The sequence below is a fragment of the Salminus brasiliensis genome, chromosome 9 (assembly GCF_030463535.1).
Source record: "Salminus brasiliensis chromosome 9, fSalBra1.hap2, whole genome shotgun sequence".
Taxonomy (NCBI): Eukaryota; Metazoa; Chordata; class Actinopteri; order Characiformes; family Bryconidae; genus Salminus; species Salminus brasiliensis.
In genome coordinates, this window is record NC_132886.1 from 12,957,336 (window position 1) to 12,980,108 (window position 22,773).

At 41.0% G+C, this 22,773-nt stretch overlaps 1 protein-coding gene across 2 annotated transcripts in view; it reads left to right on the forward strand.

Moving 5' to 3' along the window:
- The first annotated feature begins 3,325 nt into the window (after positions 1–3,325).
- LOC140562076 (diacylglycerol kinase delta) overlaps positions 3,326–22,773 on the forward strand; it is a 106,179-nt gene continuing 86,731 nt past the window's right edge. Inside the window, exons 1-2 of one of the 2 annotated variants that reach the window (XM_072687456.1) lie at positions 3,326–3,490; positions 4,444–4,657. In XM_072687456.1, the coding sequence (XP_072543557.1) occupies positions 4,499–4,657 (159 nt within the window). In that variant the 5' untranslated portion in view covers positions 3,326–3,490; positions 4,444–4,498. The remainder of the gene's footprint in view (positions 3,491–4,443; positions 4,658–22,773) is intronic. The other variant, XM_072687458.1, reaches the window with a different exon arrangement.

Below are 22,773 nucleotides of genomic sequence, written 5' to 3' on the forward strand. Positions count from 1 at the left end.
TCATTCAGTGCTGCTAATTTCGCTCTGTGGACCCAACGGGAGGGAAGAATAGTCTCATGGGGACGGAGCAGGGGACTGACTGTATGTGTGTGTTTGCCCTTGAAATTACTAGAGGGGTTTTAAATGAAGGGCCTCAAACTTCCTAGTGCAGTCATGACTGACACAGGCACGTCCAAATGTGTGTGGACACTGGACACCCCTTCTAATGAATGAATTCAGCTACTTTAAGTTGCACCCGTTGCTGACACAGATGTGCAAATGCACACATCTTGCCTAGTCCCTGTAGAGAAATCTACTCTCTGGAGCAGTTAAACATGAACCTATTATCACTGTGCCACCGTGGTGTATAACGGCCCCCCAGTGGGTCATCCAGTTCTAGGTGGGTGGTGATCAAATCCAACGTCCTAACCTCGCTAAATTCAATCAAATCCTCACAGCAATGCTCCAAAACTCTAGAAAGCCTTCTTTTCTGGACAGTAGACAGTTACTCCAACAAAAGCAGGATAACTATTTTTTAACACCCTTGATTTTGGAAAAAAAAAAACATTAAATGTGCAAGTGTCTGGATACTTTTATCCATAAGTGTAGCTTTGATCATTTCCATAAGAAAGCATTGGCAATACAGTGGGACTCTCTGGAGCATGTGACCCCATAAGGTCACCATGCCCATACAAGTTTGGAATTGAATTGAAGTTGTATGGAAATGGTCTACATCACTGCATAGATGAACAGAACTCTTCAGAAATCAGATTCTTGGGGAAATTGTGCTCCTTATGGTTTTGTCTGCTGGGTTTTCTATTCGGAGCTCACTCCTGACTCTTTGACTCTTAAGCACAGTCTTGTCTCAAATGTGTTCTTTGATAGTGACTGTGAGGCAAATCCCTGCCCAGCTCAGGAAGAAGGACGTGTAGCAGCATGTCGCCTTTCTGAGCACTTTCCTTTTTACCAGCGGCTTTCCAGTGGATTCCATTGTGGTTTTTACAGATTAAGGAAAGCCACTCCCAGACCGAAACTGAAGCATTTTGTAATGTCAGCATGATTAACTAGGGTAAAACTCAATCTGTCACAACAACCTTGTGTCTCCAGTTGTGCCCTTTTCCCTTTTTAATTTACATAATATTCTACAGTTATACATTTACCGTTAGTGTACTACAGAATATTCTGGAGTTATAGAGTTACAGTCAAAGTACTTCAGAATATTCTGGGGTTATATAGTTACAGTTATAGAGTTACTGTTAGTGTACTACAGAATAATCTGGGGTTATAGAGTTATAGTTAATCTACAGAATAATCTGGAGTTATAGAGTTATAGTTAGAGTACTACAGAATATTCTGGAGTTATAAAGTTACAGTTATAGAGTTACAGTTAGAGTCTAGCGTTCCAGTTAATCTACAGAATAATCTGGGGTTATATAGTTACAGTTATAGAGTTACTGTTAGTGTACTACAGAATAATCTGGAGTTATAGAGTTACAATTAGAGTGCTACAGAATATTATGGGGTTATAGAGTTACAGTTATAGAGTTACCCTTTGTGTACTACAGAATATTCTGGGGTTATAGTTACAGTTAGAGTACTACGGAATATGCCAGGGTTATAGAGTTGCAGTTAATCTACAGAATATTCTGAAGTTATAGTTACAGTTATAGAGTTACAGTTCATGTACGGAATAATCTGGAGTTATAGAGTTACAATTATAGAGTTACCGTTAGTGTACTACAGAATATTCTGGGGTTACAGTTATAGAGTTACAGTTAGAGTACTACAGAATATTGTGGAGTTACAGTTATAGAGTTACAGTTAGTGTACTACAGAATATTCTGGAGTTACAGTTATAGTTACAGTTAGTGTACTACAGAATATTGTGGAGTTATGGAGTTACAGTTATAGAGTTACAGTTAGTGTACTACAGAATATTCTGGAGTTACAGTTATAGAGTTACAGTTAGTGTACTACAGAATATTCTGGAGTTACAGTTATAGAGTTACAGTTAGAGTACTACAGAATATTGTGGAGTTATGGAGTTACAGTTATAGAGTTACAGTTAGTGTACTACAGAATATTGTGGAGTTATGGAGTTACAGTTATAGAGTTACAGTTAGTGTACTACAGAATATTCTGGAGTTGCAGTTATAGAGTTACAGTTAGTGTACTACAGAATATTCTGGAGTTACAGTTATAGAGTTACAGTTAGTGTACTACAGAATATTCTGGAGTTACAGTTATAGAGTTACAGTTAGAGTACTACAGAATATTCTGGAGTTACAGTTATAGAGTTACAGTTAGAGTACTACAGAATATTCTGGAGTTGCAGTTATAGAGTTACAGTTAGAGTACTACAGAATATTCTGGAGTTACAGTTATAGAGTTACAGTTAGTGTACTACAGAATATTCTGGAGTTGCAGTTATAGTGTTACAGTTAGTGTACTACAGAATATTCTAGAGTTACAGTTATAGAGTTACAGTTAGTGTATTACAGAATATTCTGGAGTTATAGAGTTACAGTTAGTGTACTACAGAATATTCTTGGGTTATAGAGTTACAGTTAGAGTACTACAGAATATTCTGGAGTTATAGAGTTACAGTTAGAGTACTACAGAATATTCTTGGGTTATAGAGTTACAGTTAGAGTACTACAGAATATTCTGGAGTTATAGAGTTACAGTTAGAGTACTACAGAATATTCTTGGGTTATAGAGTTACAGTTAGAGTACTACAGAATATTCTGGAGTTATATAGTTACAGTTAGAGTACTACAGAATATTATGGGATTATAGAGTTACAGTTAGAGTACTACAGAATATTATGGGATTATAGAGTTACAGTTATAGAGTTAACAGTTATAGAGTTACAGTTAGAGTACTACAGAATATTCTGGAGTTATGGAGTTACAGTTATAGTTACAGTTAGATTACTACAGAATATTATGGGGTTATAGAGTTACAGTTATAGAGTTAACAGTTATAGAGTTACAGTTAGAATACTACAGAATATTCTGGAGTTATGGAGTTACAGTTATAGTTACAGTTAGATTACTACAGAATATTATGGGGTTATAGAGTTACAGTTATAGAGTTACAGTTAGTGTACTACATAGTAATCTGAAATTATGGATTAATTGATGAAATAATAGTCTTAGTTCACATTTAACACATATAACATAAATTATGTCTATTTTTAAAAATCTCTCAGAATATAACATTCAGCTTTGCAGAAACAATATGCAGCTGACTGAACTCTCCCTCCGTCTCTGTCTCTCTGCCCCTCCCATTAGTTTCAAATCCGATCCGATGCTATGTGTGCGAGCGTGAGTGTGTGTGTATGTATGTGTGTGCAGCGTGTGTGAGTGTGTGTGCGCGTGTATGTGAGCGCGACAGTGAGCGAGAGCCTCTCAGCTTTTCCTCCCGTCCGGCCGTGCAGGAGCTCGAACGCGCGAGCGACGGATAAACAAGCGCCTTCAGCACGAGCGAGACACGGCGCCATACAGAGGTAAAGGTAACCGAACGTCCGCTTCAGCTGCAGCTCCAGCCTCAGCGCTGCTCGTCTGTTTTACCGGACACGGCGCGCGCGGGCGAAAGCAAAAGCACGGTCGCGAGCGCCTGATGGGCTGAACGTGACCTGCATGTATGAGGGCTTTCATAGCCGTCATATCTGCACGCTCAGTAGCCTGTGTCGCGAGCGTCAACTTGCTGTGTGTGTTGTGGGCTAAGCGTTGGGTCGTCGTTGTCGGCGGCGGGCAGTGTGTATGTATGTATGTCTGTGAGTGTGTGTGTGTGTGTGTGTGTGTGTGCTGACCGGCTGCTGAGTCAGAGATGCTGTCGGAAAATAATCCGGACTCTCAAACCAACAACATAGAGGGGCTCGCGAGCTCCACGGTTCTCAATGCATTTCTACTCATGAACGCCGTGCAAAAAACGGCACGCGCGTTGTATACAAGCACCGTGAAGCTGCATGCAATGCACACATTAACAGGTAGTTAGTGAACATCTCTCGAGGCATGCATTGAGCACGCGCTGAAATCTTCTTCCAGTGCCTCGTGCATCAGGCATCAGAGATTGTTTATTTATTTTTTTAGCGTAAATGCAGAACCAGGTCGTCTAATAACGACTGGGAGCGCGTGCACTGGCTAAAACCTGTGGCATATGCACTGTCTCGCTCTGTGCACGAGCTGCCAGCACTTGAAGGACACAGCAGAGCGATGCAAGCTTTCAGATCATATCGCTGCCAGTTGCTGTAGCCTGTTGCTGTAGTAGCCTCTGTAACAGGGCCACCACTTAGCCACGAGCTCGCCACAGAATAGGGGAACAAGCTGACTGTCAGCAGCGCGAGAGCAGAGCAGCCGCGCGATCAGCACAACGAAAGCTGCTGTGTCCATACTGTGTTTTTAAGCGCGTGCTGGGGCTCGCTCCCTCTCTCTCTGTGTGTGTGTTTATCTTGTACAGAAGGCTCGTGCCCGTGAGGAGGGGGAGACGCTGCTGAAGACCCGGTGGGTCCTCCATGGCCTCCAAGCTGAACCCCAACGTGCTGTATGTGCGCGAGCCCCACGGCGGCGCCGGGGACGCGGGAGATGAGTCCTCAGACAGCGACGGCGAGCCGGAGGAGACCTGCCACAAGCTCATCCGGAAAGTCTCCACTTCCGGTCAGATCCGCGCCAAGGTAAGAGGGAGGGGGGGGGGGGTTGATGGGTGGGTGGGTGGCTTCGGAGAGGAGGGGGGGGGCATACAAGAAAAAGGCATGAAGTCATAACCTGGTTCTCAACTCTGGTCACTCTGGTCACTCTGGTTCTTTAAGCGATGCCATAGAAGAACCATGTTTGGTAATCGAGATAGAGGTAGAACGTCTAAAGAACCTTCAGTTGATGTAAAGGTTCTTTACCAATTTAAAGGTTCTTCAGACGTCCGTATGACAAGCATAATTCTCTGTGGAACCGAAAATGGTTCTTTTATAGCATCACTCAAAGAACCATTCGAAGCACCTTTGTCTTCACAAATGTAGAGTAGCCCTGCGTCCAGCACAGCCGATAAATCCTTCAAAGCCAGGGTCATGAACTCCAGGGCTGCAGGGCCGAAGTCCAGCACAGCCGGGAGACTTTCCTGCTCAATCACACCTGATTCCACTCAGCAGTTAAAGGAGAGGTTTGGTGAAAAGTCCAGTTCGCTTGATTTATCACTGACCCCAGATACAGTCAGTCAACCAAGACATGTTTGGTGTCTAACGTTTGCCACGTTAGTTTAGCAATAGAGATGCTAGGCTAACATTGCTAACAAACACCGGACTTAGACCAATGTCACCAATGATTCCTTTCATTGCTTTTACTTAAAGGAACAAACAGTGCTGGACACCAACTTTCCTGGACTGCAGTTTGTCCCCCTTTGTAAAGGACGGCTTCATCATTGTAGTAACTAATGTCTGTCTGCCTCCTGTGTGTTGTACTGTACTTCATCACAGGCTTGTTCTTTGGATTGGGTGGGTGATGGCATGCATCTAATAGCACAATACTCAATTTGTTCACTATTCACAATATGTTACCTTTACATTACTGGTAGTTGATCATGAGAGCCATCAGTATGGTCATGTTGCCCGGCTTTTGTTGCCCTGTATGAGTTTAAAGAACAGAAACAGCCTGTAGACGCTTAACATACATGTAGCAAAAGCCAGCCGATAGCTGGTTCAGGTAGTCACCTGTATGCTACAGATCCAGCAGTTAGAGATTAGGTCTCCTGAGCTTAAAATAACACGGACATGTGGTGCTATGTGAAACAGGACATTTCAGCTTCGTGTTTTGTGTTTTAATCGCTGAGATGAAAACAAAATAATGCTGCTTTTGACGTGAAATGGTTCATTCTAGAGACAGTTAGTGGATTTCTTTAACCAGGGGTCTATTAGTGTCTACGAGTGTCTACAAGGAAACAAAATATGGACATTTTATTCATTATCCAAAATACATTTTAGACAAAAGCCTTCTCAGAGCTGTTGTAAAGCTGTGTTTTCAGGTGTATTGGATGCCATTATTGTATTGAGAACATTGTGTGGTATAAATGCTGAAGTGTTAAATGCTGTGGACGTCTTGGCTCCTATCACCACCACTGTGGACAACTTCCACGATTAAATTCCGGATCACTTAGTTAACAATTTATCATCTTAACAATTTCATTGGTTGAAAATACTGTGGAATTCCCCCTGTAGGGGTTCCGAAATTCGTGATTTGTCCCGATACAGTACATGGTGTTTTGATTCAGTACTTTTCAGGAACTCCTGAAAGCATGCGTTGTGTTGATCTGCTGATGTTTCCATGGTCAGTTTATTGGAGCTTTTACCGCTGTCACAGTGCATTAGTAACGATGTCTGAACAGCACAGTGGAGTTTTGGCTGATACCATCACACTAGGTTCTGAGCATCACAGACACATTAAACAAATGCAGTGCTGTTGCCAGTTCGGACCATGCCTTCAACATATGATTGTAATACGAGAAGAGACTGTATGGCTGTAGGAAGGGAAAGAGAACTCTCAAAACCTGGGCTGGAGTTCTGTGGGGCTTCAGCTTTAAGCCTAAAGGCCAGCCCCCCCTCATTGATAAACAGAGGTGGCACAGTGATGATATTGCAGCCTAACCAAACTCTTACCATAACCCTGACCAGAAACTTAACCATAGTAGAATGTGCAGGTCTTACCATTTCTGCAGTAGTTCCTGTCCATTCCTTCCTCTTCAGAAGCTCCATAACGGCAGCATGGATGTAGCTGTAGTGATGCTGTTTTTGAGGACATTGTGGACAGGTTGTGTGTATTTGGCAAAACAGCGCCATCGGTGGACAGGAGCTGTAGTGTACACCACAACACAAATGTTACACATTTCTTGAGGCACACTTTTAGTCATATATGTACGCATTTGATAAGATCTTGTTGGATATTGAGGAGGGCGGTGGGAAGACCTTAGGGAACCCAAAGGCAGAAATGAAGGTAGAAAGAAGGAGGAGCTTCAGACATGGTGCTTTTCCCAAACGTCCCAACTAGTCATTTCATTGCTCCATTTATAGTGGCCCATTTTTAATAGTGTCACATGCTAGCCATAAGCTAATATGTTGTGCTAATGTACTAGCCATGAGCTAACATGCCTATCACAGTATTTGAGGGTATAATATGATACACACCCCAGTAACTGTAAAGCTGTGTGGCTGTACAGTGGGTGCTGTTATTTAATACTCAGTATACTGTAAAAACATAGGTCTTATCAATGTTTCTTTTAAAGAACCTTTTTTGCTTCTGTTAAGAACTGTTTTTGTAAAAAGAGACGTTTGTGTGTGCAGAAGCTTTTAAATGTTTAAAGAAGTTGATGTAAAGATTCTTTACCAGCTTAAAGGGTCTGCACACTGATATCACTTCTTACAAAAATGGTTCTTTATGGATCCAAAAATGGGTCTTCTGTGGCATCACCTAAACTTTTAAACCCTAGGTTTATTATTTGTTTATATTTGGTTATTTGGTTATGAATCAGTGCAGAAGTTACTATACAACTGTTGTTAATCATGAGAGTAATGCAGTTATGAGGGTGTTGAAGGAGTGGAGGAACTCTTTACAGAACTCTCCATACCTTGCTCTGATCTGCTGACTACTAATTTATTACCATTTTATTTTATTATTACCATTTTTGAAGTGATAACCTAAGAATAAACATTTATTCTTATACAGTGTGGTGACTGTTTATCATATGGGCCAATAATACTCTGTAGATGTGTAGATTGAGGTGAGGAGAACACATGGAGGTACTACACAATACTTCTCTTTCTCTGTCTTTAAAAGGTCAGACTCTTCGGCTTACGAACATGCATTTCCTGTGTTGAACTGGGTGTGTTCGAGAACATGCAAAATACATGCAAGGCAGGGGTACTCCAGGACCAAGACTGTACGTCTAAACAGTCTTTTTCGTTCACATCTGCTTGTGTGGCATTGTTGCAACATTCGTGTAATAAAGTCCCATGTTTCGAGATTAGGACCTCGCTTGCAAAACTGGCTTGTGTAAGACGCCTTGCGACACTGAGTTTATGGAACACAGGCCTCTCTGAACAGAGCAGAAGAAGCATCCACGGTGTAGTTATGGCTGCAATGTGATACGTATTGATTCAGCCCAAAGCTAGCTTACATGTCCATCAATATATGGCCTGGTGATAGCAGCGCAGTTTGTGCTGTTATCGCTGCGAGGTCGATGTTTGCTCAGGAAAGGGCAATGGGGTATAAATGGGTCATTAGGCGAGCAGTTAAGCCACACATGACATTGGATATGAAGAGAGAGGGGCATTTAGAATAGGTTCATTAGTGTTACATTCATCAGGGTGAAATAGCTGCTCTGATGCTGGAGACCGGGCTCTGTTGGTCATTTCTACACTTGTAGGGATAGGAGAATTCTGGTCTGTTACTGATGAGCAGTATGTCCATGTCCATGTTTACAAGCACAATATGATGTTCAAGATTTATTGTGGAAATAGTGGAAATAAATAGGGTTGCATTGTGGAAACCTCATTACTTAGGCAGCTGTTAACCTGTTAGCCAATAAAGAATTTAGGATAATTAGTACTGGTGGTGAACTAGCAAAACAGGTGTCTATTAAATCAGTCACTGCAATCTACAAGTTGAGTCCACCTAAGTATGCTGGCATGCTTATAATATATATATATATATATATATATATATATATATACATAGAACAAGCTATATGTATGTGTATATATATATATATATATATATATATATATATATATATATATATATATGCTGTTCTGTTTACAGTTGGGCTTACGGTTATTTATATAGGCATACTGTGTATGTGTGTGTGTGTGTGTGTATATATATATATATGTGTGTGTGTGTGTGTGTGCTGTGATATTGCATTTTACAGTATTAATATTATAAAAATTTTCATCAGTTGTCATTATAATAGCAATGCCTATTTTATTTTGTGCACATTTAGACTGTTCTGAGTATTTGTGATTTAGACTGTTTAGGACAAAGCAATTTAACTTTATAAACATGCATACACATATTTTTAACATTTATAAATACGTACAAAGAAAACTTCGAATAACTTTAAGTCGTAAATATGATTTGTTGAATTTGGGACTTTGCTATTTTGTGCTAAGCTTATTTATTGACAACACTACATTAGCACTACTATCTGTTTGTGTCTCATCAAATCAGTCACACACAGTACTGTTCAACTTCTGTCTGTGGACATGTATCTCTGGTGTTTGGATGTGCAAAGCACCACGTAGTTATCAACTAATATTGATTAAATTTTGTTCACTTTTGTTGGTATTATACTTGTACAGGTTCATACATTATGACGAACAATGCTAATCTGAGACAGTGCTAACAATGCTAACCTGGGGCAGTTGTGGTAAACTCTGAAGTTTTTGTCTGACAGTTTTTTGGAAATGTTTTGAAATAGCGGACAATTATAGGAATGTGTAAATGGAACGCAGTCGACTCGGGTGGGGCGTAATTCCCAGCTTCGACTTGCGAGGCAAGCGTAACGCTGCATTAGCCTTCACAAAGCTGTAGAAGAAGCTCATATGCATGGAACTGACCTCTGTGTTGAGGGCCACGAGTCTATCTTTACTTTCCCTTTTATCTGTTCCGGCATTCCTCTCCTATGTGTCGGCCTACAACCTTTCACATTTGGCCCCTCTCAGAACCTGAGGGCCGAGGGCTATTGCGAAACTATGTGGCCTACTATTGCTGTAATGTGTGGTATTTTCAATGTGCCTCATGTTAAGGAAGAAATGTGTAGAGTTTCTAATGAAAATCTGTTAAAATATTAATGGGCCCATATCCAAGGAAACTCAATTTCACGCACTTTTCCTTTTTTAAGTAAAAGCATGTGATGGAGTATGTTGACATATCAGTCACTCCTAATGAAGCTCCAAAAACATTTTCAGTTCAATGTTTTTGTGTTGTCACATTTGCATAGAGTGATCAACCATAACATTAAAACCGTGCAGGTCAAGTAAATAACATTGATTATCTGGTTCCAGCGACATATATTAGCCAGTAAGTGAACAGTCAGTTCTTCAAATTCATGTGTTGGAAGCAGGAAAATAATCTGAGCCACCTTGCCAAGAACCAGAATGTAATAGACGACTGGAGGGGCAGAGCATCTCTAAAACATCAGGTGGTCACCAGTGGTCATCACCATCCAAAAGTGCTTCAAGAAAGCACAGCCAGTAAACTGAGAGGGTCACAACTTCCAGGACTTGCAAATCCATATCTCAGATGGTCAGAGTTGTTTTCGTGGCACGATGCGGGACCTGCACAGTACTATGCAGGTGGTTTTAATGTCATGGCTGATGGGTATATATCCCCTAACTGAGCCAAGAGACGTGCCTGTCCATTCACATGAAATTTATGAGGACTGGTTCAGCCAGGGCAGCTGTCTGAACGAGGTATGGCACAGGGTAGCCAGTCAGAACAAAGCTCATTTACATAGAGGAGTCTTAAAGACACAGTAACAAAACAGCCTGTCTAATTTTTACTTTTTTTTGGTTAGAAAGCTGACAAAAATGTTTAGGTGAGGTGTGTGTGTGTGTGTTGTTGTTGTTCTTTTTGGTTACAGTATTAGGTGCCAGTAAATTGTGGCTGCAGAGCGATCGTGAAGCCTTAAATTTACGTCAGAGAACACAATGTCGTATAATTGAGTGCAAAGGTTCACAGCCATGTGGAAACCTACGTAATGCCCTGTTGTACCCTGTCGGCAGACGCGTAATGTCCCAGTGATCCCAGGTCAGTTTTGTTTTGATCTCTGGTCAGTTCTGTAAGGACTGAGATAAGATTGTCAGAGCAGTGTGTGTGCCTCACACGGCTACTTCTTTCCTTTTGCCGAAGTCAGTCATTTATTGCCGGCCTGAAATCAGGCTCGGCTGTGCGTCTGTAATGACTGGTAGTGGTCATATTGGAACGCTGACCTGTCTTCCTATGCAGTGTGATGAGATTAGCTGGATATTAATCAGTATCAGTAGACTAATGAAGCTGAACTTATTAAATCAAGCCATTACACAGATGGCAATTACATGAACACTTTCGTCCCTGACAAGCATGCTTCCATCACATTCATTAACACTTCAGAGCGTTTAGTGATGGTAAAGCAGTTGGGGGTTTTTTGCTCTTCTAAGAAGCAGCTGAAAGTGGAGTAATACACAGAATGACTGTAGCAGAGCTGAAGAGCTTCAGAACAACACTGTAACACTCCTGCTGCTGTGCCACTGTAGGGATCATTTACTGGTTACTTAAGTAAGAGGACAGATTGCTTGTAGACCCCTATGTTTGTGATCAAGCTGTTTTCTTTGATGGGGACAGCGAGTGGCGTCTTTTTGCCGTCTTCACGTCCTGTGGGAGACAAAAATGTTTAAAAAATTAATAGAATTGAATCACATTAAGACGTACAGTTTCCCAGACGTAGATTAAGCCTAGTCCTGAACCAGCATACCCAGCATTCTAAATAGTGATTTGGCCAGGCAATGGCTAGGGGGTTTAAAGCCCCCCACCATTGAGCTGTGGAGCAATGGAACTGTGTTCTTGGGAATGATAGTGATGATAGAAGTTGGGGATGAATTGGGGGTGGTGATCATCCAATGTCCTGCTTCTCACTAACGCTCGGCTGATTGCAATCAAATCCTCACAGCAGTTCCAACACCTAGTAGAAAGCCTTCCCTGGACAACACAGACAGCTACTCCAAAAAAGTAGGATCAACTCTTTTGTAATACTCTTGGTGTCCCAATACTTTTGTCCAAGTAGTGTAGCTAGCCAGCTTATAACTTCCTTAGACTGAAGGTGAAAAGTCTGTAGGAAAAAAATGTAGTTCTTAAAAATAAAAGCACCTAAAATTAATGTACCAGAAAAGTCTGCTGTAGTGGGAATATACCTTTTTCTAGAAATGTGTGTGTGTGTGTAGGTTCATATAACAACAAACACACATTTGCACCTCCTGCTCATTAGTGATTTCCCCTTCATTAGCGTTCTCGTTAAGACCGTGCTAAATGTTATCAAGCGTGGCATGTCGCTGAAGCGTGATTTAATTAATTCATTCATTATTGAATTAATTTGAACTGCACCGGGTAGTCACATTTTTCCCCACAAACACATGCAAACACATGCATGCACACAAATACACACACAGACCTTTTAAGACTGTATATGTTCCGGTTCGATGGTGCTGGATGGAAAAGAAGTGTGGCGTTTTTGTGTATGTGTGTGCTTTAGAGGCCGGAAAGTGTGTACGTGTGTGAAGATGCGTGTTTTCAGGACTGACTGATGTATCTGCCCATGTTATAGTTCCACGGATTTATTGGAACTGACAGATGTCTCTACAATATAGGAGAAAGCTATATTTAGAAAGAGTTTCAGCTTGTAAATCTAAGAAATCTGACCGTTGAAATCTAATCTAATAGTCGTATCATTGGAATTACTGGATTAATTACTGTTTAATTACTGGCTTTCAGTGTTACCACTTACATTTACCTACTAAAGATTACTATTCAGTATGGAAAACTGTGCCTTTACCAAACCCTAAAACTATTATGTAACAGTCTGGGCTCATTATAGGTCCAAACCCTTTCCCGAAATGTACATACATTCAGCCCACTAGTGAAAGCCTAAATGTAACGGCTCTCCCAGAGAGGACAGAAGCCCTGCAGTACCTGACTTCACTAATGCTCTCATGGCTGAATGCCATCACATGCTCACGGCGATGTTCAGAAATCTAGTGTAAGGCTTTTGCACAAGAGTATAGACTGTTACTGCAGCAAAGTAAAAAACAACTACCTATTATTACAATCGATTTCAGAAGCATCTCTGGAGGAGCAGGTGTCTACAAACTTTTGGACGTATAGTGTATATCCGCCAATGTTATCTTATTATATAATGTTATCTTTTTAAAATCGCTTCCTTATTGATTGGGCCCTAGTCTGTCTCTGTGTGTGTGTGTGTACTTCGAGAGTCTGTTGCTTTAAAGATTGAAGGAGGAATGTGTGTGTGTGTGTGTGTGTGTCCTCAGTGTATCTCCAGTATCAGGTTTTCCCTGAAGGAGTCATTCATCAGTGTATGCGTCCACGACCTGTTTTGTGTCTTCCCACCTTAGGGGAAAAGTTGCATAAGACCCCGCCCCCTTCCCCCTTTGTTCTCTGTACTCTCTTTCATTTGCTCTGCAGAAGTAAGGAATAGAGTGGAAAGAAAGAGGGAGAGGCCATGTTTGTACATTCAGGCTAAAAGTGAGGCCTTTCCCCGCCTGCGTGGTTCTCTGTACAAGAGTGGAGGAGGAGGAGGAGGAGAAGAGAAAAGGCAGAGGAACTCCTGAAGTCTAATTAGCCGCCCCTCAGCCAGGAACAGTGCGAGTGAGGAGGTAACCCTGCTACGAGTTGTGACAGGAAGCAAGGAAACCTGCATATTTCTGTTATCAACACCACAGCAAAAGAGCATCACACAGGAGCGAGAGGGAAGTAGGCCTGGCAGCAGCTACCTGTAAGCTACTGTGTGGCGAAGAACAGTACTGAGGTATACTCACAGATCTGAAAGAAACAGAACATCCTGGCTCAGATTATTTAAGTTATGAGGATATGAGGATGGAGAGCGAGGTACAGCCATATATCTGTACTGTGGGTGTGGCCTAAAACTTGTCATTGTAAGTTTTTGTTTAACAGGGCCTTAATGCAGCATTTATGGCTGAGATCTGCTGCCCTGCTGAGCACATGGTGAAGGTAGACTATTTGGAGTGGAGACTCTAAATTTCAAATGGGAAATTCTCTTATTTCACAATATTTTGTATTTTGAACAGTATTTCTTATAGTATAAAAGAACACATTCCTTAATAATACTAATAATAATAAGTATGTTTTCAAGTATATTAATATAGAAAAGCTGCAAACACTTTATATTGTTTAGCAAAGTAAAGGACCACCCCAGTCTATTGGGAGTGAGATTGGTGGTGGACATGATTTCCACATCAGAAGAATCAGGTGCCCAGCTAAAGAGAGAAGTAAATGCCACTCTTAATCCTAGACCTCGTTTACACCTGGTCACTTTATGTGTCTTGAGGATCAGGATTAAATCTGGATAAGGCCAAGCTTCATAAAACTGCAAGTGTAAACACACCCAAAACTCATTTAAACACGGTACAAATCCCATCACTCCAGTTTAGGAGGCGGTCTGACACGCATTTGAGCCACATGTTATAGCAGTGTAAACACATCTGTCTCTCTAAAACAATTTCAACAGCCAAAACCCCTCCAAGTCCAACCCAAACACCAGTAATAATTGCAGTGCCCAGTAATATTCCAGCCCAACACAGCACTCTGATTTCAATCTGACTGACCGGAGACGCATTTGACTACCCAGTGTAAACACATGAGGTTAAAATCTTATCAGGATACAGTCCAGACACTAGTGACACGCAGTGACCAGGTTTAAACGGGGTCTTCTCTGAAATGGTATAAAACATTTCTAATGATTGTGCAAGGACAGACATGACCAACGCATGACACTTGGCGATCTGTGATAAGCAGGATCAACATAGTAAAAATAGAGTCTTATATATGCTATGCTTTTGCTGCCATCAGTACATGAAGATATGGGTGGAGGCTGTTAGAGAGGGGGAAGAACTTTGGGCTGGAGTTCAGGTGACGTCTGCTTTGTGGTAGGCCTGGAATGATAGATATGGCAGAGTTAAGGGGAGGTGATGGTGATTGTGAAGACTTTGCCATAGACACGTGAGCAAAGGAGGGGTGGGGTTCAGGCATGTTCCACCTCCCTCATAACACTCTCAACAGTGATGTGGGGAGAGAAATAGCCATCTACTCACAAGGAGAGAGCAGGGCCAATTGTGCAAACCGATCCTCGGGTCATAGTGGCAGCGCCTCAGTCCGGTGGACCAATAAACAGATAGATTTTCAACAGCTATTTGAAATCATTAGTGAAGTTAAAAGTGGATATCAGAGAGGTGCGGAGAGTTCAATTAGTTCCCGAGCTGAAACGGATTAAAGAACACCATGATCTAATCTTGTTTGAAATATGTCTGCTAGATTTTTCAGCTGACCGTTACAGTTGAGAACAAAACCTCCAGACTAAACCTGACGAGAAATAGGAACACCACATAAACACCACATGACCAGGAGCAACTGTCATTTGGAGGTGGATAAAATGACATAAGGAGTAACACCCTTTCAGAAAAGGAAGCATGCCAGAACGTCAGAGACAAAAGGAGAAGTAGAGGGAGGGATGGTGCAATAGAGGGACGTGTAAAAGCAGCTTCCCCTGAGAGACTGAGAGATTTATAGCAGATCTGGTTTCACTAAGAATACATCAGGTGGTAGTACATTATGTTCTATGTATAATTAGTAATATTAAGATATTGTGACATATTATGACAGGTTCCCAGAGAGAGGTCTACCCGGTGATGTTAGAGATTTACATTGGACATCAGATGATAATGATCTTTATCCAGATTAAAAAAGGGGTTCTGTTAATTGAAGATCCAGTGGAAGCAGTCAGGAGAAGTGATACGGCGTACAGTCTTTGTAGAGTGACAGAGAGAGAGGCAGGTAGTGTTGCTAAGACTGGGAGACTTGGATGGTCAGCTAGCATTGTCCAGCAGAGGAGATCAAAGGTCAAGAGTATCATGTTTGTGAAGATTGACAGCAAAAGCTTACCAGAAGAACTGCAGGTCAACTGTAGGTCAGTATAAAAGATGTAACCTCTAAATACATCATCCACAGTGGAGCCCTTTTTGCTGTTTTGCTTGTTTTTAAAATACCTATAAAGACTCATCATCGTATGTATTCTTCATCTGCAGTGGCATCTGTCAAGAGGTGGATATATTAGGCAGCAAGTGAGCAGTCAGTTCTTGAAGGTGATGAAATCTCAGCCACTTCGGCATGAACCAGATTACGATGGCTAGTTGACTGGGTCAAAACATCTCCTAAACATTAGGCAGGTCTTCTGGGGTGTTCCTGGTACGCAGTGGATAGTTCCTGCCAAGAAAGGAACCACTAGAGAACCGGCAACAGGGTCATTGGCACGTAAGGCACACTGATGTGAAGCCCCACCTCACAACTTACAGCTGGATCTGCTGCTAACGTCTTGGTATCAGATACCACAGGATGCCTTCAGAGGTCTTGTGGCGTCTGTGTCTCAAATGGTCAGGTGTGTTGTGGTGGCACGAGGGTGACCTTTGGCTGATCTGTGTATATACATATTCAATGTGGCATCAGTACACAGAAAGTGTACCTGTTTATTTATGGCTGTTTATTTATGGCTGTTTAGTGGACGTTCGTTCTCCTTTTGGGGGTGTTCTGCTGGGGACTTCAGCCAAAAACTGTACAGCTTAATCAGACTAATAACAGTGATTAGAAAGATCCCTCTCACTCTCCCTGTCTCTCCCTGTCTCTCCCTGTCTCTTTCTAAATCCAGTTTGTATTGGCGTTGTGTGTGTGTGGAGTCTGCTAGTCTGTCGCTGACTCTGACACACGCCATTGCAGAGTAATGAGGGTGCTGATGGATGAAAGAGGTGCAGGGAGAAGGACAAACCTTTTTTTGTCTGATCTTCTGTGTCTCATCCATTTCTTTCTAGCCAAATTGGCTAGTGGCTGTGTTTTGTGTGTGTGTGGGGGGGCATTTGTATTGATAACAAACAAAGACAATGTTTATTTGTTTATTTGATATTAACTGATGGTCATGTGTACAGATATGCTCATACTTCAGACAGAGTGTTCAGTGAAGCATTCGTGTTTACAGACTGCAGACTACTACCATAGTTCTTACAGCCTTTAATCAGGGATCAGTTTTGGACTAAGCGAGCCGTGTAGAACAATGCATGAAAGTTTGCAGCAACACAGTGTGTGGATGTCAAATAAACAGCCTGAAACCTTATTTTTGATTACACACACTCTGCGCAAGAATAAAAGAACGTTGTTTAAGCTGCTGATGCTGGTTTTACAATAGTTCAAAATAAAGAAGGTCCTGAAATTCATGTTCTCAAAACAATGTTTTTTCATATATTTAAATATATATATTTCACATTTCACTGTAAACAAAAGATATATTTTAAATTTGAATAAAAAGATATTTGCCTTATACTGGCTTTTCTGTTGAAGCCCTTAAGCCGTGTGCATAGGCCCACACTTCCATTCTTCCCTCCCATAACTTTACAAACCCTAAAACGAAGCCCTGTGGAATGCCACAAATGCATAAAATGCATTTCATGCAAATGACTTAATTTTTTATTATAATTATTATTTTTTAATAATATATTTTTTCACCTGCAAACCTTGAACTCGAGTTCAACTTTGGTGAACTTTGACACACTGCTGCTCTGGCTGAGCCTATGACACGCAGGAAGTGCTGATGGTTGCAGTTTTAAAATAGGAGATACTATTCATCTCTTTTCATGCAGGGTATAAAATACAACACAGGCAAGAGATGACATGGTACGCAGTCAGTCAGGAGGTGGGATTAGACAGTAATTGTCTTTTCTTCTGGGGGTTTTATATTATTATTATTATTTTTTTTTTTAATAATCAACTTTTAAATAATACTGATCTCTGTCCAGCTGTTTTGACAAGAACATTTGTCACTGTGCAGCAGCAGGTCTTGTGGGTTTGATGGCTGATCGCTGTATACAGTAGATGAATATATAGGTATAGATTGATGGTATCTTTAATTTAATGTTTTATTTTGTTGAAGATTTATATTACTTGCCAAAATAATACATAAAAAAATGAATGCTGCACTGATATACTTACCCGATGAGCCCATACTACTCTCAACTCTCAACTGACTGGAATGAATTCAGTATTATTTAGTGACTTTTCTTTCTTTTGTTTTTTTATCCTCATGTAGTCGATCTTGGTTTATCACAGTTGTACATGGCTTCTCCTCTACTCTACATTTGCTCTCAGCAAATTCTCCTCAGCCCTCTTTTTCTCTCCTTCTTCTCCTTCACCCCTTAGCTCATCTCTCACCTACTTTTTCTCTCCTTTACTTTGTCTTTCTCTCTCTCTCTCTCTCTCTCTCTCTCTCTCTCTCTCTCTCTCTCTCTCTCTCCTGGGCTGAACTTGAAAACCTAATTAGAGGAGTGTCGTCCATCATTGCAGTGGCAGTCCATTAAGGCAATGGAGTGTGGCGCAGTAGAGATGGGGGGGGGCGATGAGTTTGCGGACGTGTGTCAGGCTCTCACCCTTGTGTGAATGGACGGTCTGGTCAGTGGCCACTGAGCCTCAGGGTGTCTGAAGCAAAGCTGTGGGGGCCAGAGAGAAGCATTTAAAGAACAGCACACAGTGTCAGACTAGCTCTTAATCACGAGGTGAGAGGCAGGAGACAGTGCTGCTGTTCAGGGTGGGATGATGATTATTAGTATTGGTCTGATACGTATACCACAGTGAAAAAGCCATGATCATTCAGATTTTAACATAAACAATAGTTTACATTTATCATTTAGCATTTATAATCATTTATAGTCATTCTGTGCCATAGTTAGTATTAAGGGATGTGCATTTAGATAATGTTGATATTGAAGAACTTCAAAGTTATATTTAAGATTTCATAATCAGTACTGATATCAAACAGTGCTCAACGTAATAAGATCAGTATTGGTATCAACCGATGCGTAAGATTTTAACAGTATCGGTATGAAATGGTTTGATTTTTATATGAATATCGGTATCAAACAATACTTAAGATGGTAAGATCAGTATCGGCATCAAGTGATATGACTTTTAAATCAGTATCTCTATGAAACGATAATTAAATTTTTAATATCAGTATCGGTATCAAATCATAGGATTTTTATATGAGTATCGGTATTAAATTATGTTATTATGTTACATTATGATTTTTATATCAGTATTGCTATTAAACAATACTTAAAATTTTTATATCTGTATATGTATCAAATCATACCCTTTTATCTGTATTGCTATCAAAGCATACTTAAAATATTAATATCTGTATCAATTCATACAATTGTTTATATCAGTATCTGTATTAAATCATGATTTATATATCAAATCATACAATTGTTTATATCAGTATCTGTATTAAATCATGATTTATATATCAAATCATACAATTGTTTATATCAGTATCTGTATTAAATCATGATTTATATATCAGTATTCGTATCAAATCAAATGGCTCAGCATAGGACTGTATAGTGTATGTACGGATATGTGCAGCAGTAACAAGCTGTATAAGTGTGTGAGTAGCCGGTGCTATTTTGTCTATTTTGTTTTTTTTAGACCATAGCTTTCACTCACTAACTTCTTATGAGCAGCGCTAGCAGGTCAGTCCCATTAGAGTCTCTCTCACTAAAAGGCTACAGAGTCAGAGGGTGCTAATACTCTTTTCTGCTGTTTTATGAGTCATATTGAAATGAACTGAGCCATATAGACACTGTAGCGCATAAACCACACTAAAAAGAGTTCAGCCTTAGCCTGCCCTCAGTGAGGCTGCCACATTTCCATTCACCCCGATCACTATCGACTTAGTGCTTTAGGTTCACTCCTATCGGCCCTTGATGGAGTAAGCAGGTGCCAAGTGTTGTGATGCACCATTAATCCTACATACACACTTATGATGGAAACTAAGCAGCAAAATGAGACAATTCTAAACATAGTGTTTTTTTTGTAAAGTCATTTACATATGTCTTATCTTCTCAGACTACAGCTGCTCAACCCCACCCATTCATATTAATACACATGCAGAGCAGTCAGAACAAAGGTGATTTACATATAACATTTTACAGTCTTAAAAAAAGCAAGAAAAACAACATGTTATACTCATTGAGGAAGTAAGGAAGTGAGGAAGTAAGAAATGGCCATTTACCATCAGTTAATCAACTTTTGGTGCATTAAAGTGGTCTTCAGGAAAAATACATGATAAATTTCCCTTAAGTAAGTTTTTAAATACACACAAGATGTTTTAATACAGATATGCTCTACGACCTTCCTTAAATTATATTTTTACACCTCATCATGCATCTAACGGGTGCATGGTGCTCATGCTGGCCTTGCTCTCTCAGGGGTGAATTGGTGGCACTTCCTCCCCACATCACTGCTACCTAGCGATGCTGCATCAGAGGCTGTTCAAAAAGAGCTTAAACTTTAACTTTGTATGTGTGATGAGATGTGTGCTAGTCTTCACCTTTCTAATGTTGTGGGCATTGCTAATGATGGGGGAGCTTATGTGAATGGGGATTGGGTAATTGCCCTTCCAAATTAAGTAGAAAATGTAAAATAAATTCTAAAAAACATTTTTATCATCTTTTGTAATTTGTACTCTTCTTATTATTAAATGGGCCGACCAATACATACAGTGATTTGGCAGCTGGGGTGAGCCTGCAAAATGAAGCATTGATTCCACCACATAACTGGACGCTTCCAAGCTCCCAAAGCTAAAAGTCAAAGGATGGAATTCGCTCCTCCACCTCCAAAAGACATGCATTTCTGGACAAGCTAAGAGATACAGAACATTATATAATGCAGTTAACAGCATGTCGAACCCGGAGTAGCAATGATAGCGTTCTTCATATTGCAGTCAGTGGAGCATCAACATGATTTTGAAGCTGTTATTTTAAGGTAAAATATCCTAAAAGAGACTGAAACGCCCTTAAACAACAATTATATCTGAAGTTTGGACGGGCACAGATACTGAAAATCAATCATTATCTTACTCATAACACCAAACACAAGAGTTAATGGGTGGTCAGGTGGGGCATTGTGTTGGTTATTAGAACTCAGTGGTCAGCCATGTTGTAAAGATTTAGTTGATGCACTTGTGTGTGTGTGTGTGTGTGTGTGTACGGGGGGCTTTGCAGGGGGGAGCGAGAGACGGAGACAGAGAAGGGAGAGAGAGAAAGAAAACGTATGAGGACAGGCAGAAAGATGATGTAGCAGGTTTAATGGAGCATTAGCACGATTTTGAATATTTAGCATGTCAGATACACCTCAGTACGCACCAACAGGCCTCACATCACTGAGTAAACTAAATGGACTGTCATTAGCAAAAGTTTGTGTATGTGTGGGTGTGTGTGTGTGTGTGTGCATATGTGTGTGAAAACGAGAGAGAGAGAGATGGTGAGAATCAAGGGCCTGTGCTAAGATGAATGGAAGATTGTGTAGGTCAGGCTCAGTCTCATCTCTTTACTAATGGAGATAGATAGCACATGTCCAAACACAGCATGCTTCACACACACACACACACACACACACACACACACACACACACACACACACACACACACACACACATAATCTACAAGAATGGCTCCCTCACTGCAAATGACAGCCTGAGAGAATTTCAGCAGGATTAGGCACTTTAAATTCTGAAAAAGTGACTCATCGAATGTACTTGCTTCTAAAGGCCAGTTTATGCCTCTGTGTCAAATCTACACCTAAGCCTATCCATAGCCTATGCATAGCTGCATCCTCCATGCCGTACCCTACGCTGTAGCCTGATGCACACCCCCATAGGAAAGGTAACTAAGCATCACGATCACAGTCCACAGTCAAACAACTGTGTGATAGGTCTGTTTGGTAGCGGCCATATTTCCACCTTCAATTTTAATTGCTCAGCCCTACTCGATGCATTTTCAAAAAAACCCCCAAAAAGATAGAAGCCTAAAACAAAAGTTTGGGCACCCTGCCTGGTTCAGTACTTAGTAACACCCTTTTTGGAAGTATCGCAGCTTGTAAACACTTTTTGCAGCAGCTAAGAGTTTTTCCAATTCTCGTTTGGGGGATTTTCACACATTCTTCTTGCTAAAAGCTTCTAGTTCTTGAGCAATCTTGCTGCACTTTTAAAGTCTTTTAAAATCTATTCTTACATTTTTGATCATGTTTATGTCTGGGGACTGTGAGGACCATGGCAGAACCTCCAGCTTGCACCTCTTAAAGTAGTCCGTTGGAGTCAGTAGACCATCGGATTTTGAGGTGTGTTTAAGATCATTATCCTGCTGTTACAGATGTGTGATGTTTGCTCCCAGAATTTGCTGGTATATATTTGTCCCAAATGTTCCATGTAGAATGTTCGTCATGCCACTGGCTGCAACACAAGCCCAAGGACATGGTTGATTCACGCAACCGTTGGGGAGGTGTTCTGTTTATAGAAGTGTGCACCCTTTTTTCTCCAAGCATACCTTTACTAATTTTTATTTATTTATTTTTTTCTCCCAATCCTACCAATTTTGCTACTTCCAATTAACCCACCTGTTTATAACTCCCCCTAGCACAAGCAATGCTTCCGACACTAGGAACACTAGGTAAGGACTCCCTAGTTCCCCCAGTAGTTCCCAGGTCCACCGCTCCAGCCAACAGACGCCTGTGCCGGCCAACATCACTTTAAGAGTGATGAGGGTAGGGAGTGCCATCTACCCACCCGGATAAAGTGTGGCCAGATGTTCTCTCTCAGACTCCAGCCGCTGATGGCAAAGTAAAAAAACAGTTCCCACCCGCGGCCACTGGCCATAGTGGTTGCGTTAGACCGCTGAACCACTCGGAGCCCATACCCGCCCATACCTGCTCACTGTGTCCAAACAGTTCTATTTTAACTTAGACAGTCCAAAGGACTTTTCATCATGTATCAGTTTTGTTTAGATGTTACCATGAAAAACATCCAATGTTTTGTGTCGAGGAGGCAGGAAAAGTTTTCTTCTGATGACTCTTATCATGAAGGACATATTTGTGCTGGTGTTGCTGCACAGTAGAACAGTGCACCACCACTCCAAAGTCTGTTACACCT